Below are 18,477 nucleotides of genomic sequence, written 5' to 3'. Positions count from 1 at the left end.
TACATCCGTGAAGCCATGACCATTCTGCAGACGCTACGATATCATGAAGAAGCAACATACAACGAAATCTCCGACGCTTCCACCAAAAAATACGCACGGCGCATCTTTTGGGTGCTGTTCATCACAGAGCGAGCATATGCAATGCAACGGCACCGACCATTGACGCTGCAGCCTATGCTGGATCTTCCCCAGATCGACCCGCTCAGCCCCGATGCCAAAATTCTGCCCGGCTTCCTGGAGCTCATTTCTCTATTCCGGCCTTTTGACACGGATTTCATCGCCACGTGGAACTCATCTACGCCATCGTCAACATCAAAATCGGCAGAGCCTGAACAGCTGGCGCGGCTGCAAAACACTCTATCAAATGCACTCGCCAACGTGTCTAACTTTTCTCCGATGCAGCAGGCTGATCTTCTCATCACACGTGAATGGCTAAAGGTCATTGTATGGAAGCTCTGTGTGTCGAGGACACTGCTATCGGGGACCGATAGTGAGGACAGCATGTCGCTCAGCTATCCGACTACCATCGCACGAGATACCGTGCTCGTCTCCAGGCTCTTGCCCACCACAGCATTTGAAGCCAATGGTGTCGGCATCTTGGAAAAGGTGTTTGATGTCGGATGTTCATTGGCAGATCTTTTATCTTTGAACCCACCCACTATTATCACGTCAGTCATGGATGTTGGGCCTATTGATATCTTAATGGAGACGGTGAGGATAGCAGGGCAGAAGTTTGGAGATGGTTACAAGCACCTGGATATCTTGGTCGATAAAGCGAACTTTTGCCTTTTGATGAATGTAGATAGAAGTTTACCCTTACCAGCTGATACCTCACTGGTTGAGGTAGTAGAATAGTCACATATCCCGAACCTCGGGGATTTAATGTTTGGGCCGAGAAATGCCCTCCATCGCCATTATCGCCCCTGCTCTCCATGTTTCCCATATAATTCCGTTTGCCTTTCTGAGTAATATTCTCCCGAAGCAGAAAAACGGACTTTCGCCGACTGAAATCAGACCTGCCAAACTGAGAAGCCCCAATTTTGGTTCTATGAATGGAAATAGTGGAGATCTATTGACGTGCATGAAGACAGCAGCAGGATGGATCTCCTCTGCGATTTCATTTTAAACCTGATCAATAATCCTGCCGTCCTCCTTCCTCATTGCCGTGATTGCATGACCAGACTATCTCTTTAGATCCCACAATTTGCCCACTTAGTACAGCAATGCCACGCGCTTCACCTCAGCCCTACACCGAGCAATCCGGTGATGTTGTTGGCACCGCACCGCTTGATGCCTCGTGGTTATCGTGAACGCGCCCATCGACGCCATGACCTCCGCCGAGCTCTCTGCCAGACAGGGGTTGATGGGTCTTCACTCTATTTTCCAGCCAGCAGATTAACACGAAGTTTCAGGAGCATCAACAACTGACTCGGGCACCAGCCCTACGCAGCTCTCACAGCCAACCAAATGGGCATCTCTTCTCCACCGTTCGTCTCGTTAGCCTGCGTCGACTGGCATAGCATCCTGCTTTTGAGGCGTGGTACTCCCTACCCGCGCTCCCGGGGGTCCGGATTCGGACGGACTTTGCGGCCGAGTCCCCTTCGCCGATGGGGCACGTCGGGTCCTAAGGGGCTCTGCCGACCTTGCCGACTCCGCTCAAGCACGCCAACAACATCCCATCGGTGCCGAGACTTCGCGTGGCATTCAAATGGATACCAACTTCCTAATGCGATAGTCAAGATGCATTAGCTCGCCAAGCGGCCTTGGTGATGGGGCTCTCGGCGGTGCAAGACAGGAAGCGACGAAGTGGTGCGCCAGAGGGGTCGTCCGTACAAAATGTGATCATGTTTCTCCTATGTTGCAAGTTTGCGGTGTGCTCTTCGATGCCCAAATTCCAGTCACTCTTTCAATCCACACAGGCAGCCACTCTTTCTGCCGAGTCCATTCTTTTCAAGAATGCACCTTTCAGCTGTTTTGGTAGCCCTCACTGCGGTAGCAGGGGTAACTCAGGGGCTCCAACATCGTGATGAACAGGCCAATCACTTGCTTCAGAGAGCTGAGCATTACGAGCATCAAGCAGCTCACTACAATGTCGTGAACCGCCAGGCAGCTGGTCCAGTCACGCCCACTATCACGCCGCCCCCGACGTTCAACTCGACGGGGATACCGACGACGTTTTCCACGCATATTTTCACTAATACGACAACACACCGAAACACTACTACGTCCAGGTCGTCCACGTCCTCAAGCTCGCGTACCTCAAGCAAGAAAAGCTCTTCGAGCAAGTCTTCGAGTACTCGCTCGTCTTCATCTTCATCCTCATTTTCGTCTAGCAGCAGCACTGCGAGTACCACGACGACAACATCCAGCTTCAGCAGTTCTACCGCATCATCATCATCACCCTCAAGCTCCACCCACTTTTCCTCCACCTATTCGTCATCGTCGTCCTCCCCTTCATCGACGTCAGCTTCGGCGTCCTCGACGAGTTCGAGCACCCCTTCGGCAAGCAGTTCCGCCCAGCCATCGTCCAGCAATACACCATCGAGATCAGCTACTACCTCCGCCCCGTCACAAACTAGTGAAGCCGAGAGTAGCACGCGGAGCATTCGTAGATCGACTCAGACCTCTTTCTCGATCACGTTCTCTTCTGGCGTCTCCTACTCCATCTCCTACAGCACAGCGCCACCCATGACAGATGCCAACGGCAACCAGTATGAGCCTGTCGTTCCTGTAGCAGTCCCGGCCGCAGGGGGCGGCGCCGTTGTGCCTCCCGTTGGTGGAGGAGGTGGGGGCGGAGGTGGCGGAGCCGGAGGGGGAGGAGCCGACGATACCACGACCACCTCAAACTTACCTTCCAGCACCCCTCTCAATGAGCCTTCAGCTGCTCCCTCAAGCGCCCCTCCTACGTCGGCTTCCCCTTCGTCCAGCCAGGAGCCATCTAGCACAGTTGCAGCGATTGATACAACCTCGTCGCCGTTGGTGGTCATCACTTTCGAGCCAACGACAACGACGTCAATCGTTGAGGTGGTTACCGAGCCTGCCGCATCGACAACCACCGTTGCTGCCCCCGTGCCTTGTTATGTGAGTATCCTACACCGAGCCCTCATATTAAACGCAAGAGCTAACTCAATCGATGCAGAACTACGAGTGGAAATCGTATGGATGGTGCTGTCCTGGTCCTGACTCGCCGTGTGAAAATAGTTTGGGCACCTGCTACTTCGATGGAAGCGGCGCGACGAATGTGTTGCCAAATACCGCCGCTTGCCCACCAGCACCTGATGCTAGACACTAGGTCACGAGAATGAAAGGATTAAGTATATCCGCAGAGATAAAAAGATAATGAAATATCCATTTGCAATTCGCCTTGTATTCAACCTTGGTGTCGTAAGAAGCGTCTCCGCCATCTCGCATCGCCTCAAGAATGACGTACGATGCGACACAAAAGGCGTTCCTTCAATTGAAACATGACTGAAATCGCGTCTTGGCAAGCTCAAATAGTGAAGAGCGGTAGCGCAGCTGTCACCTTAGCTCCCTGTCAGCACATACCAAAGTACCTCAACCAGCCCTCTGTGCCATGCCGATCGCGAATCCTGCAGGGAAAGCAAGCTTATTTTTAAGCAATCTTACCTAGCTATGGTAAGGCCTCCACGTCATATCTCTACGCATCAGGCAGAAGGGATAGATCAAATTCTCCTGAATAGACATGATAAAAGCACACCAGCAACTCAGTAGTCACTCAGCTGTTCACTCACAGCATAAGTCTGATATTACCGAAGCATTCACCAGCAGATTCCCAGCCTCGGCGTCACTTCTGACTCGTATTTTCCGGGTCTCCCCATACTATCACATTATTTTACTTCACTTTGAACGTAGACATGGGTATATTGTGGCGGACTACCGGCTTGTTAGTAGGGCTTAGCTCCACCTCAGGAGTTTATGCCTCCAACGCAGAATTGTACCCGCTCGCGAACCGTGGAGCACTCTACCATCGAGATATATGGAACGACTCCACCATTATCCCAAATGCCGTAAAGGAACCAAATGCAACCGGAAGCTGGCCAATCGTCGGCATTGACCTTTCCAAACCATTAGTGAATCCACCGGACTCGACTCTATATGGCCGAGGTAATGGTTGGAGCATCGAGGTAAAAGTTGCAACCAATAGAACCAATGGCGATACTCCCAAAGAGGAACCCGAGAGAAACGCCGTGTGGAACATCAACCCTGTTACCATCGACCTCGAAGGGCCCGAGAACGCATTCGAAGCAGGCAACGTCAGCAGCAACTACTCCTTTTGCTCGTATGTCTGGAATGGAATCAGCGACCCGTATACTAAGAAAGACTTGGAGACACTGGACGAAGACACGGATGGCTCTTGCAACGGCTGGATCTCGAATATGTGCATTGAGGATTTGAAGCAAGCAGCCAGAACAGCGCGATGCAACTCAACCAGCGGTGACCTGATCCACAAACCGGATAGCTGTGGCAAGAAGATAGACCCCCTATCATACCTCATAAGTAAGACAGTTGCCCTGTTCTCGTATGAGCTACTATCTAACACCAAGTGCAGGGAACTTGACGAACCAGACAGAGGCAACAGCAAACAGCGACACCGGTCCGATTTACAGCCTGTACTCATGGGTGGCTGGAATTTTCAACGCTTCTGATGAAAAGGAAACCAACGACTCCTACGACGAAGCACTGACCAGAGTCTGGCCTGTCGTTTTGTCGTTTAACTATGACGACGGCGAAAACCAGACGGACTATCAAGTTTTTCGATGCGTCCGAGCAAACAACGTCGTGCAGGGGAGTCGTGAGCCCGACGGCTTTGGTGATAGGCCCAACATGGCAGGAACTCTCGAATGGTCCGTCTCTACGATGGCTCTGGGATTAGGCATTTCATTGGGGATCTCTTCTGTGTTTTGAAACTTCTTATGTTTATGCTTTTTTCCCTGTCTTTCATTTCAAATACCAGGCGCTCAATGGCGTAGATGAATCTTTGTTGTATTGTGTGTAGGGATCAAAGCTTAGAGGGCACTTATGCTGTCGATTCAATTAAGCTCTTGCGTACGTGTTTTCCATCGCTTTGCTGTCAGAACATGTTAATCCGGCGCAAGACAGATGATTTTCTGGCCTTTACGTGCAACGCCTTCGAGGGTGGCCTGTAAGAGTCACTTCATGACTGTGCTGCCAGTTAGGTGGAGAGGGCTGGTATTGGACATTTTGCACACCGGTAAGACATTCGGTTCTGATAGAAGCGATCCTGGATGCTTATGTAGCCAAGCAGAAGAGGAACACTTTGTACCGCAAAAGCGAAGCGATGGCACCTCCCTGCATAAACGAGCATCTCGGTTAGCCGGAACCTTGCCTTCAAGCTGACTTTTGCCCAAAGGTTAGGTATTGTACGCGATGAGTCTGCATACGTTGCATCGTACTAAGATGAAGATTGCTTCTCATGGTGAAACTTCGATTTTTGGCCACGAATGAGGGCTCGCAATTGGCACATCGCAGCGTTACCCTGCGGATGACTGCAGCTCGGTACAGATCAGCGATGCAGGCATGCAGATTCCGTCGCCCGAGTGGTCTGATCTTGAAATGCAGAATGTAATGCTGAGCATGCATTTTGTTATGCTTAAATTCAATCGAAAATCCTCTGAAAGGCTCATTATCTACGCTGTCGCATTTGTCCTCTCTTTCTCATCACAGGTATGGTGTTCGACGCCGCGGATAGCCGGGGTAAGCCCTCATCGTACGCCCAAGATGCGGCAATGACCGAAAGTTGTACGTCACCCACACCGCAAGAATTTATCCTGGCATCATGGGCTGATGCTAGAGTCTTCAGATGAGTCGGTTGGAGTGAGCAGCGACGAAGATGCCGACTTGAAACGCCTCGGTCTCCAATCTCCTCCAAAGCGGGACATTGGACTTCTTGAGATTATTGGCCTCGGATGGAACATCTGCAATAGCTGGTCAGCTATTGCAGTTACGCTATCAATCTCAATTGCGTCGGGCGGTCCGGTCACTTTGTTGTACGGCATCATTCTCATCTTCGTTCTTGGGGGTGCCTGTGCTCTTAGTATGGCTGAGATTGCCTCCGTCTATCCGACAGCCGGAGGCCAGTATCACTGGACCAGCATTCTCGCACCAGAACGTTCTAGTCGTGTACTAGTAAGGTCCATGCGTACGTCCATAATCGCGACAGCAATGCTGACGGTGGATGCCAAAGAGTTACTGCTGTGGATCAGTCAACTTCCTGGGCTGGATCGCCAACGGAGCAGGCTTCGTCATACAGATGCCGGTCATGGTACTTTCACTGGCGTCTTACCTCGATCCTCGATACGTCCCAGAAACGTGGCATATCTTCCTTCTTTTCCAGGCCTTCAACTTTACATTCACCGTCTACAACATTTTCTTAATGAAACGCACAGCCTGGATTCATGATTTGGGGTGTAAGCTTCCTTGCGAACATCCACCACACTTGACTCGGTCTTAGCCTGATCTGCTTCGTAGTTTTCATCTCGCTAACAGCCTTCTTTGTCATTACTGTCACTTGCTTGGCACGTTCGACTCCTAAGCAAGACAGCACTTTTGTGTGGACAACATTTATCAATGACAGCGGGTGGTCCTCAAAAGGCGTTGTCTTCTTCACCGGCTTGCTCAACCCTAACTTCATCTATTCCGGTTTGGATGGAGCCATTCACTTGGCCGAAGAATGCAATCATGCAGCCTCCAGCATCCCCAAAGCTCTGATTTCTACTGTCACAATTGGATTTGTGTCAAGTTTCGTGTTCAGCGTCGCGGTGTTGTACAGCTTCCGCGACATTGAACCTGTTCTCCAGTCTCCGTAAGTGATGCATCGAATTCGGATCGTCTGAAATTTGGATGGCATGTGTGATAACAATATCTGCCATGAACACAGGTATCCGATATTAGAGATTTGGTCGCAAGCCACAGGGTCGTCTGCTGCGGCCACAACCTTCGTGGTGACTATTGCCGTATGCGGCTGCTTCGCTTGTACGGGTGCTTTACAAACAGCCAGCCGACTTACATGGTCCTTCGCTCGAGACGATGCGATAGTGTTTTCATCATTTCTCGGCAAAATTAGCCCTCGATTCGGCGTGCCTGTCAACGCACTCGTGGTCAATTCGGCTCTTATCTTCATCCTGGGCTGCGTTTTCCTTGGTTCCTCGACAGCCTTCAATGCGCTGGTTGCCACAGGTCTGATTCTTCAACAAGTCAGTTTCAGTTTCCCAGCGGCTTTGGCTCTCTATCACAGATTCAAAGGGGCCGCAGCATTTGAGAGGGTTCTACCAAGGTGCAAGTTCCAACTGCCACAGCCTGTCGGAGTTGTTGCCAATGTTTTGACAATCGCGCTGGGTCTCATTGCATTGATATTCTACGATTTCCCCGTGGTAATGCCCGTTACTGCTTCAAATATGAGTAAGTACGTTGCGAGCCAGCTTCTCAATGCTTTTAACTGATTTGAGAAGACTACGCAAGTGTCGTCATCGGAGTGATGGGACTTTTCGCCATCGGTAACTGGTTTGGTTATGCGAATAGGAGATACAAAGGACCGAGGCTTGATTAGACTAATGGCATGGGGACAGAAAAGGATCTAACTAGTCTTGCTGAGCTCCATGTCTGGCTTAAAATGACTACGGCCAGGAAACTCTTAGGAAACCCTCGATGAGCTACGTGGAGGCTTGTTAAAAAGTCATCACAACAGATGCGTATGACCTCATTGGAGTCTACATTGTGTGGAAATTCGGCCCCTCTTTTCCAAAGTCTTTCTAGCGACGGGATGTGTAGAAGAATACCTAGATCGATGTCTCCCTTGACTTTTGATCGTCCATGTAATGATACAAGACCACATAACCAAGCAAAAAGTTGCTGATCGACAGCACAAAAATCACGGTATATAGAGCAAGCTAAGAAAATGTTAGTTATCCGGTCACACCGCAACCTCAGGGCAGTGGTTGACTTACAAAGGGGCCAAAATGAGGAGTTCCAAACGAAGAGCCAATGTAATCGTATACAAGAACACATAGGCCAATAGCCAAGAGGTATAAACTGCCCAGCAGAAGAAATGGAGGAATATGCCATATGTAAGCTTGCACGAGACCCAGAGTTATTGGGTTTTCGTTGGTCTTGCAACGCTCGAGATGCCCATCAGGATCTGACATTTGACTCAGGAGTTGTCGTAGCTTGAATGGCCCGTCGGCGTAGGTGCTCAGCCGATGCAAACCAACCAGTTGTTGTGAGGATGCTCCAACCGAGCACAATGACACGAAAAGTGCACTGTACCAGAGAACCCTGGCTACCTTTACAGCAGACGTTTCGGCAGCTGGGTTCGTGAACTGATTCCAAGTCAAGGAGCTTGAAGTGACACTGCTTATCAGGGCTGCCTGTATCTCCTTAGTGTCTAATTGGAGCGCAAAATATTGGAGGAAGTTACTGTGATCAGAGTTACGTTCAATTGCGAAAGCGTGTAGTCTCTCCAGGCGATCGTCAGCTGGTTGCGTAGACTGGAGTCTCGCTCATTCAGAAACCTTTGAATCGGGGCGTAATTGTTTCTCCATATAGAGTCAAGAAAATGGACCATCGATTTTGAAATATCGGTCATGAGCTGCCACATTCGGTCGCACATAGTCTAGGTGATACGCAAAGCTTTGAGACTATTGAGTAGTGAATATGGAGGAACCGTGACCGGCATAACCGACGATGAAAAGTGGTAGGTTACTCGACTGATGCCAAATGATGCTTGTAGGATTGAGATATAAAGAGGTTGAAGTCTACTGTGAAAACCCCTCCTGGGTGGGCTCGAAACTTCCTCTACATAAAGAGGTTAGGAGCTGAAGACAGGGCCTCAATATCAGGGATTCATTCCTCCATGCGCTTTACTGCAAAGGCAGATCTTGCCCTACTTTGGCAGCAATAATTGAAGTCAAGCTCAGATCCGCCAGGAGCCTTCTTGAATCGTATTGGTGCCGACAAATAGATGACAAATGTTTCCCTGCAGATGTCCTCGATGGTAGCTTGCAGATTGGCTCGTTACCTTCAATGCATGCGCTGTGTTACAATCGATGGGACATCCAAGTTCAATGAGGCAATGATGGCCCTCTACGAACTAGACTGGCTTGGATATGCATCCTTCCGATTCAGCTCAGCTGTCACAAACTAGGATACGTTGTCACGTAGTGACATACCAAACGGCTGATCTCTAGGATAGGGAAATGAAGCGAAGGTGAATGATGAACGGCTTTGCCGCAGTATTAGTCGCCGAGTGGCTGATGTGGTACGACCGGAGAATTTGTCATGGGTGGCCAATGGCTGTTGTAGGTGAAAACAAGTCATGCAAAAACCCACAGCTAGATACCTTAGCGGACTACAAATGCTTTCTGCCCATCGGGCATTGCACCGCTGTTCGGCGAACGTGGGGTCACGCAAGCCCGGAGCAGGCCGGACGCATGGAGGACACTGAACCCGAATGTGGAGTGATTCAATTCCGAGACTGCCATAGGTGATGCTCGTGAACATTCCGATGGCTCTATTTGTGGCAGAAGTTCCGATTGTTTGAAGGATTATTTGACGACACCATGAGCCAATAATATGAAGTCTCCTGATGCTTCAATCCAGAGATAAATCACTCCAATATCGGCGCCGTGGGAAGCTCAATCGCGGCACAGCGTCAACGCCCAACAATATGATTGGTTTCTCACCCTCAGGCCACCGCCAACTACAGGAAGCTTCCTGAGCTATCGCACTAGCCATCAGACATGTCGTCAGCGCGGTGAATTCCAGCGCTCCGGCGGCTTTGGTACTTGATCCTTACGTCCGCTTTGTCGCGCCACTTTCAGTTTCAAGATGATCATACAACGACCTCGAATCATTATGCTGCATCTGACAGTGTTCAAAATTCCAATGAGTGTATGGACGTTATCTCGAAATCGGAATCTTTCTGGTATTCTATAGAAAACACCACCATGCCATCGTCTACCCAGATTCCTGCGACGATGCGCGCAGCGCAATGGCGCACCACCACCGGCAGTATCGAGAAAAGCCTCAAGCTCGTCACCAACGCACCACTCCCCAAAACTGCCTCTTCACTTCCCAAGGGCTGCACGCTCGTGAAAGTGGCCTACGCCTCCATCAACCACGACTACAAGCTCGCCGAATTTCCCCTCGTCAACCGCATCTTCCCCAACCCAGCGATCCCCGGAGTGGACTACTCGGGCACCGTTGTCGTAACAACTCTCACCACGCTGCAACCTGACCAGCGTGTCTTTGGGAGGACAGAGATGCACAAGTGTGGCACGCTGGCCGAGTACGTTGTGGTAGGAAAATCAGGCATCGTACCGGTCCCCGCCGACGTATCGTTGAAGGATGCGGCGTGTGTCGGTATATGTGGTGTCACGGCGCTACAAGCACTTGCTCCCTTCGTGAAAGAGGGAGACACGGTCTTGATCAACGCAGGCAGCGGTGGCACCGGGATGTTCGCTATTCAAGTTGCTAAGGCTCTAGGCTGCGCCCGAGTTGTTGCCGTCTGTTCGGGGCGGAATGCCGACTTTTGTCGGAGTCTTGGAGCTGATGATGTGAATGACTACAGGAAGGGAGATGTGGTAGACACGCTCAGGAAACGAGGGGAACAGTTTGATTACATACTGGATACGGTGTTTCTGAATACGGAGCTGTATTGGCAAAGTCGCCATTATCTCGTTCCCAACGGGACCTACGTGGCGATTGGTTTGCCTTTGACAGCCCATACATTCAAGACTTTGATTTCGATTCATTTGCTCCCAAGGCTCTTTGGCGGCGGAAAGAGAAGGTTCAAATTCCATTCAGTATTCGCAAACCCGGAGCACTCCCTACAAGTTGCCAGATGGATTGAGGAAGGCAAACTCAAGCCAGTGATCGAGGATGTCTTTGGCTTAGAGGATGCTGGCGAGGCTTATGCGAGGATCAAGAGCGGAAAAGCAGCTGGAAAGCTGGTTATCGCAGTTGGTGGCGACGATGGCGCTGCGATGTGAGATAGGAAGACACATGCTGGACTGTCAAGTGGTTGTGAACGAAGTATCGCTTCAACTCTTTGTGGTTGATACTGGGATACAGAATCTTATAGCGTAAATAAGTAGTAAATAGTGTATTGACATCCTATAGTCCTAAGCCAATTCCGAAGCGCCTATACCATTCCCATTCTGTAATCCAAACGCCAGTCGTGAACATGATACAGGAAATCTAGTAGGTGAGCACTGCCGCGCCTATCCCAAAGGCGTCAGTTCCCCCCTAAATGGTCTTTGAACCGTATCCCGCTTGTCCTCATCAACCTTCCAAACACCCTTAGTATGTTTATCATGAAGCTGCCAGTTGACAGGCTTGGCCAGCTGGTGGAAAATGTCGTGTTCCGACCCAGGAATGCTCTTGAAAAATAACGGCTCCCAGGTCTCTCCCTTCTTCTTCTCTTCCGCTCTCATGCGTCTTTGCGCCTGCTCTACCTCGCTCTTCGCGTTCACCGTCTGCCGGAAGTCGTTCTTCCCAAGGCCTTCGATGACGCCAGCCCACGCCTTGCGCGACTCCCAAGGATCTTGACTGGCAATCGGCTCGATCTCCATCGGCGCAGGCAAGTTCTCCAACGCATCGACCTCGTACTTCTCGATAATGTCGCCTGTCCTGCCGTCCTTCACAGTCCAGCCCTCGCTCCAGACACCCTCCAATGAGTAAATTGTCGCCTTCTTGTCGTTCTTGTGGTAAATCCTCGCCTGGAAGAAGTTCTTCTTTCCGCTGAACACACCCGTCCCCGAGAATTTGATCTCCGATACGTACCCCGTGCTCGAGACGATGTAGTATGTGCCAATCACCTCGGGGTACAAGCAAGCGTTCAGGAAACCCCGAACCTTTACATCGGGAAGCGGCACCAAATAGTCCTCGTCGTACCTGTCAATGTGCACCACCGCATGCCCGATCTGGCGAATGTTGACGCTGCTCGAGAAAGTCATCTCGACGCGCGCGTACCCATCCGCCCTGATGCCGTGCTCCTTGCTGGCGATGTGCATCGCCGTGATGGGCGGGTGGTGGCTGACCTGCTCAGCCACCAGCTTCGTCGACGCCTTGCCCTCGTTCCAGGACGCCAGGAAAAGCTCGCCAAGAAATGCATTAAGAGGCTTCTTGATGCTGACGTTGGGGGCGCCGGCGACGTAGAATTGGCTGCGCATCGCGATGAGGATCATGCGCAGCACCTTCAACGAACGCTTCTCCGGGTCCTGTTCGAGGGCCGGGGCGACGAAGACGCCTGGCCTCTGCGACCAGCAGTGGCCGACCTCGACAACTGACGAGGGCGCCAGGAAAGACGGCGGTGCGGTGACATTGGAGAGATCGCCCTGTACTGATGAGAGGAACTGTGGTGGAAATGTCAGCGGCGATGCTTTAATCATTCAGGCCAGGCCCCGCTGGGAGACCCGTCAGCGATTGCGGTCGCTGAGTAGCTTACCTTGACGAGGTCGCTGATGCGAGACGAAAATGACTTCGTATCCATGATTGTGACTTGTGTCTCTGACCGATTGAAGTTGTCGTATCCGTATTCTTCTTCCCAATCAAGATTCCATCCAAGATTCGTGTTCTATAAAGTGATGTCCTCTTCCCGAATAGAGTCGCAGGTTGGTCAATCTGATGATAAGCTGTGTTGATAACAGTAGCAAGAAATAAGGGTCAAACGCCCTCTTCCAGGGAGCTGTCGTGCGGCCTGTGACTGGGGTTTCAGCTCTGTTTCAGCCAGCAACTGGGCGTCGTCCAAAACGCAATTGTTCTGCAAATCAGTGGAGATGAATCGTGCTCCAGCAGCAGTACGGATATATAAATGGGCTGTTGCACCTTTGTGACCTCGGCTGGACAGTAGTAGCTATGAGAGTTCGATAGTAAACACGCCAAATAGATGGGACTGCAAAAAGGGGACCCTAATCATTCTTGAAGTGCAAGAGATGGGCTGGGTTGCTGCGTCCTGATATCATTCCCCTGTCTCATCAGCTGGCATGTGAAAGACGCACGACAACAGCACAGCGCGCGTCGTGGTACATGTCTGCTGTCTGTTGCTGCAGTGCATGCTAAGGGTCGCCCTTCAGAAAAGCACCGGTCGCAACCCGCTCCCAATATCGCGCTGCGAAGAAGCGTTGACCACCCAATGACACAAGAGACTCTGGACACGACGCCAGACAAGACTCGACTCCGTCTGAAAACGCGGCCTCAAGGCTTGCCCCCTGCAACCTGCTGTAGCCGCTGTTGGCTTGTTCAGCTCCCAGCTCACCAAGAAACGCCGGCTGGGCCACCACCCGGGCGCGGACTGCTGCGCCTCCCGGGGTGGAGGGGTCGAACGAGATGAGAGTTGCTGCTGCTGTTGCGTGACGGCTTGCCGCCGGCGCAATATCCTCCCGCCAGGGCAGTCCAGGTCATCGGATCGGATGAAATGCACCGCCAAGCGGCATCGTGAGTCTCGCCGACGATCCCCGGTTGGCCAGCGCCTTCGGATGATTCATTGATTCGCATACCGGGCCCGGTTTGTTTCTTGGGTCTGCGAGCCACACGGCACCATATCCGGCTGGGGGTCGCTTCTTTTAGCACACATTTTCCGTCCCTTTTGTTTCCCGTCCACCCCATTTAATCGAGACAACTTGGAATGAAAATGGCACCGCACTGAATGTTTCTTTTCATAGCCCTAGCTAAGCTTAAAAAACGCGCGGTCCGCTGCTATACCAAACCATTCCAACACGCCGGCGCTAGGGCATAGGGCTGCGACCAGCGCTGCATGTTTTCTGACGGTTTCCCCCTCATGCGTCCAATCACTGAAACACACTTGGCCGACGGGCTTGATCTTGCTCTCCCGGCTGCTGGAGCTAGGAATCACCGTGGCAGCGTGCAGCGACTAAACACTAGCCTTCTCAGGAGGGTTCGCGCTTACAGCTCCTCGGCAACCTGCTGTTCGCCCTTCTCCGGACCCTGAATCGTCTGCGTAACTTGTTCATCGCCATCTTCTTCGATGGTCCCAACAACGTAGTAATCTCTCACCAACGCAGTACCGTTCTTCACCATCTCCCACACCTCGGGCGCGCAAGTGTCAGGCTTCAGCACATAGCAGGCGGGGTCTGGCTGTGCAGGCGGCACGTTCTTGATGTGCCAAATGTCCAGAGGGCCAACGGTCGCCAGCTCATCAGTCACCGGGATCAGCCCGGTTGCAATGTCGCGGTTGAAGGTCGCCCGCATGAAGATCTCGTACGCCGTCACGGGCTGGTATGACGGCACCTCGTGGCCGGCCTGGAACACCCGCGAGAAACTGTAGTTGCCGAACTGCCGCGTCATGCCCGTGATGCCGTCCGGCGTCACGAGCGGGGCGTACCCGGCCTTGGCGAAGTCCTCGGAGCGCTTGTAGGGGATCGTCAGGCTCACCCTCTCCCCGCCAACCCAGTTGCATGCATAATCGCGATCACCGTCTACAAATATGTCAGAGACCCATTCGTATGTCGTACACTAATGCGCCCCGGGAGTGGGACGGTAACTCACACATCATGTGAACCTTGACTCCGCTGTCGAGGAGATACCCAATCGACTCGCTGAATCCGCCCAGGATGATGTCTACACATTGTATCAGCTCTACGTTCATCCAAAGTGGCCACCTCAGGGTGGAAGGTGAGGCTGCACACCAAAGTTCTCATTGAAAGCCCTGCCCACGGCGCTTGAAGATTCCGAGTAGTTCACCGGAACTCCGAGAGAAGAAAGCACCTCTTCGTCGATGAGGTATCCGTACAGATGCGGGGCCGGGAAGGGGTCGTGCTTGGGATGGCCGATGTCGTACCACCCGTTACCGATTGACTGGTAAAGTCCAACAGCTTTATTTTCGCATTCGCTGGTAAAACCGCCACAAATCTCTGTGTAATTCTTCTTGCCGCTTGCGAGCAACGGGCCGTGCTCTTTCAGGGCGTCTTGGCAATCGGCCATCTGTTGACGGCAACCGTTGGGGCGGGTCCAGTTGTATATCAGCTCATCGTAGATGGACTGGTTGAAGACTTGGATGTCGTATGTCTTTCGGCTCACCACTTAGCATTCACTCAATCTTAAGACGCACGATCCCGCGGCAAACTTCACTCACATTATTGTATGGGAACGTGATCCATGTCTCAGCCTGGATGACAAAGTCAATGAGGCCGTTGACGATACCCAGAGTATCGAGATGGATGTAGTGAGCATCCTTCTCGGGCGAGCTTCCGTTCTGGATCAGCTCATTCTGATTTTGGAAGTGCTTCAGGATACCAGGCCCATAGTGCCCGCCATACGACTCAGCCCAGAGACTCACTTTGTCATCGATGGGCTTGTAGAACGGGAACTCAAAGAACCACGTCTGGGCAAAGTGCCACAGCGAATGAGCAGCATGCGCCGTGGTGTGGGCAGTTTGAGATATGTTCTGGCTCGACGCAGTACCGTATCGATAAGTCCAGTTGCCAGACTCCGGGATCCCGTCGCTGAAGTCAGCAGGGAACGACTCCATGTACCCCTCTTCGTTCATATGCGCGGTGAGATTGGTGAGAACATCGTAAGAGAAGCCCACTTGGTTCGGCTGATCGATGTAAAGAAGGTTCACCTCATTATTCCAGCTCAACGGGTTGAGTCGCGTCGTCTTGGAGTCCTCGTTGACGAAGCATGGGCCGTTCTCCTCAAGCAGTCCCATGATGGACGACGCGCCGGGCCCACCATTCAGCCAGATGGCCAGCGGCGCATTCTCGGGCGCCTTTCGGGCCTCGAAGAACCAGAAGAACCTGCGCGTTGGTGGTAAGCCCCCCATCGTCTGATCGCAATGCGCGGGAAACTCACGTGTTGATTGGGTAGTCCTGCGCCTCTCCGTTCACATCGTCCAGAGTTCTGGGCGGCAGGTGGACGTAGCCCGCGTAGCTTCGGACGCCAGGTGTCGTCTCGCAGATTCCTGGCTATGGGCGCAACGTCAATCCCGCTCATCCCTAGGGCGTCGGGGCAATCGATTCGGAACAACTTATCTTACCTCCTTGTACGAGATGGTCACATTTTCGTGAAATTTAGACTTCAGCACGGTGACACCCTCCGGCTTCGGTGGGAATTGGGCCCCGGCAAGGCCGATAATGCCACCGAGCAATAATGAGGCGGGAATCATGTCCGCCGATTGAGCGATTGAATGCCAAGATGGCCGAGGTGATGGGTAACAGGTCCCAATGGTGTTTCTTGGTCAGACTTTATGAAGGTATGTATGGCTTCCTGGTACGTATGATGTGACGCGTTTCGCACACGTCCTGAAGGATTCCGAGAACGAGCAAATTGCGGGGAGATAACGGGCGGCCCTGAGCCATGATTCGGCGAGCCTGTTTGACCTTCCTCTTTGGACATCGCCGCGGCAGAACGGCACAGTCGAGCTTACCTGCAATCAGCTACCGCGAAAAGTTTGACTATCACGACGGCTCGAAAGAACGCAAAACATGACGAATTCAATTCGCACTCATTTTAGAAACTGACGTCCGGATTCAATTCTTAATATCTGGTTGGCGTATGCCGCACGATGGTCCTCATACTCGATCAGTGGTAAACTCTGAGCAGACGTTGATGACGAAACTGATGACCATCACACTGACGATGAGGTCCTGTACCTTAGATGACAAACGTTTCAAGCCTAAGAGCCGCAAGAACTGCATGAAATTTATCCATCTGCTAAATCCTCAAAGGTGTTGCCTGCTCGCGCCTCACTGTAATGCTAACATTTCGATCGAGAGAAAGAACGAGAAATCTATTGGGTATACCCGACATCAAACCATAAACGAACGCAAGCCCATGTGCTTCCTGTATGCCGCACTTGAGGCCTTCAAAGTCGGTCTCGAACCCCCATGCAACGCTTGCTCCAAACCATGAGATATTCCCGCTTCATGCAACAAAAAGAGGTAGGACATACAACGTAGACATCCACAAACACCACAACTTCGCCACAATCTTGTCACACTTCTCGTCTCTTCTCGCGACCGTCAGAACCGCCATGACAGACCCAAACCCCATCGGCACCGCCCATCCAACCAGACTGAGATTCCAAAAGTACGGAGACACCGCCGACCACATCAGCACCGCAACGGCCAGTCCTGTGCGGGACGCCTTCTCCCCGTAGACTAGTGGGATGGTCTGTCGTCCTCTAGCCCAGTCGCCTTGCATGTCAGGAAAGTCGAGCGCCTGTACCGTGGTTGCGATGGCGGCTCCTGTCAACCCAATCCAAATCCAAGCCTTGGGTAGGAGTTGGCCACCCGAGATAACCTCCAACGATCCCGCGCTGAAGCACATGATTCCTCCAGTGTTGATCAAGTTTCGCGACCAAATGTTGATACTACTGCCGTCAAGGTCGTTGTACGTCCATAATAAGGCCATCATTGTCACCGAGGGCGCGAAGCCACCGATGAACAGACTCATACCCATCACCAAGGGGATGATGGTAAGCAGCAGCTTCTGTGCTTGGTCCGGCGTCAGTCTCTTCGCCGCGATGGGCCGCCATGGTTTGTTGAGTTCGTCCTCGAGGACGGATTCCGGGAGGCGCTGGTTCGAGACGCCGCAGACGATGAGGTTCACCCATATCCAGAACACCGAGAGGGGCAACCTCTGTAACGCCTCATAGGCAGTCGGCCTTTGAACCGTCGTGAGTGTTTCATGGCCGAGGACTGCGGCCACGAGAAAGATGATTTGAGGTACTAAAACAGTTTTGATATCGCTTCTGGTGAATAGGTATAGTGTTTTCAGATGGAATCCTGCGCGTCGGCCCTTCATAGCGTTAGTTCCAGCCGCTAGTTCATTCACGGGAAGGATCTTACCCGACACCCGCACGTGGATGAATCCGACGATTCTGACATTGGCACAGACTGGTCCAACGGCTTTTCCAGCAGCGCACGATCCTCCTTAGTCGACATATTGACTGAAATCAACAAGAATGCGCAAAGAGGAAGATGGTCAGTCAAGTTGCATCGATTTCACAGCGTTTACCGACACTTCGATGTGTGGCCCGGGTCGCATTATGAGTATTTATGATTTAAGCCTTCCTACCGAGGGTTTGGGGAAGTCCGCATTGAAGCTATGAACGACATCGGCCAAAGAGACTGATATGGAAGTTGTGACGACATCGTCTGAACTTTCAAGCTTACTGAGCCGCATCGTTCGGAGTTCAAAAGCGGAATGTGGAGGACGGACTTTGGTTCTCAGCCGGTCATCTGGAGCGGACCCGAAACCCTAAGGGAAAGTCTAGATTACCGGCCTTCTTCTTCGTGCTGAGCTTGCGAATGATAGAAAGGCACTTTTTGGTTACCTCTTTCGAACTTCCGAGAGGTCATGACTGATTGGAAGGCCCAACCCAAGTATTACGGACGACATCATATTTGCTTGCATGGTCTAGACTTTGGGACTGTCTAGCTTGAACTGTGATAGACAATATCTCTATTGATATTCGGC

General features: G+C 52.0%; 4 protein-coding genes across 4 annotated transcripts; 2 read left to right on the top strand and 2 right to left on the bottom strand.

Moving 5' to 3' along the window:
• Nucleotides 1–1,956: 1,956 nt before the first annotated feature.
• Nucleotides 1,957–2,579, top strand: COL26b_007194 (uncharacterized protein; the record flags this gene model as incomplete). The annotated part of the gene is made up of 2 exons (XM_053179993.1): nucleotides 1,957–2,001; nucleotides 2,334–2,579. The coding sequence occupies 2 exons, from the start codon at nucleotides 1,957–1,959 to the stop codon at nucleotides 2,577–2,579; spliced, it is 291 nt and encodes a 96-aa protein (XP_053036055.1).
• Nucleotides 2,580–9,983: 7,404 nt separating this feature from the next.
• Nucleotides 9,984–11,027, top strand: COL26b_007193 (uncharacterized protein; the record flags this gene model as incomplete). Its single annotated transcript, XM_053179992.1, has 2 exons — nucleotides 9,984–10,743; nucleotides 10,843–11,027. The coding sequence occupies 2 exons, from the start codon at nucleotides 9,984–9,986 to the stop codon at nucleotides 11,025–11,027; spliced, it is 945 nt and encodes a 314-aa protein (XP_053036054.1).
• Nucleotides 11,028–11,258: 231 nt separating this feature from the next.
• Nucleotides 11,259–12,529, bottom strand: COL26b_007192 (uncharacterized protein; the record flags this gene model as incomplete). The annotated part of the gene is made up of 2 exons (XM_053179991.1): nucleotides 11,259–12,392; nucleotides 12,485–12,529. The coding sequence occupies 2 exons, from the start codon at nucleotides 12,527–12,529 to the stop codon at nucleotides 11,259–11,261; spliced, it is 1,179 nt and encodes a 392-aa protein (XP_053036053.1).
• A 1,412-nt stretch (nucleotides 12,530–13,941) lies between these two features.
• Nucleotides 13,942–17,942, bottom strand: COL26b_007191 (uncharacterized protein; the record flags this gene model as incomplete). The annotated part of the gene is made up of 6 exons (XM_053179990.1): nucleotides 13,942–14,474; nucleotides 14,545–14,616; nucleotides 14,685–15,063; nucleotides 15,131–15,794; nucleotides 16,949–17,637; nucleotides 17,847–17,942. 6 exons carry the CDS (start codon nucleotides 17,940–17,942, stop codon nucleotides 13,942–13,944), a joined length of 2,433 nt encoding a protein of 810 aa, XP_053036052.1.
• Nucleotides 17,943–18,477: the final 535 nt, after the last annotated feature.

The sequence above is a fragment of the Colletotrichum chrysophilum genome (genome assembly GCF_026319265.1).
Source record: "Colletotrichum chrysophilum strain AFK26 chromosome Unknown scaffold_57, whole genome shotgun sequence".
NCBI classification, from domain to species: domain Eukaryota; kingdom Fungi; phylum Ascomycota; class Sordariomycetes; order Glomerellales; family Glomerellaceae; genus Colletotrichum; species Colletotrichum chrysophilum.
This window is presented reverse-complemented; position numbering and strand designations above follow the sequence as displayed.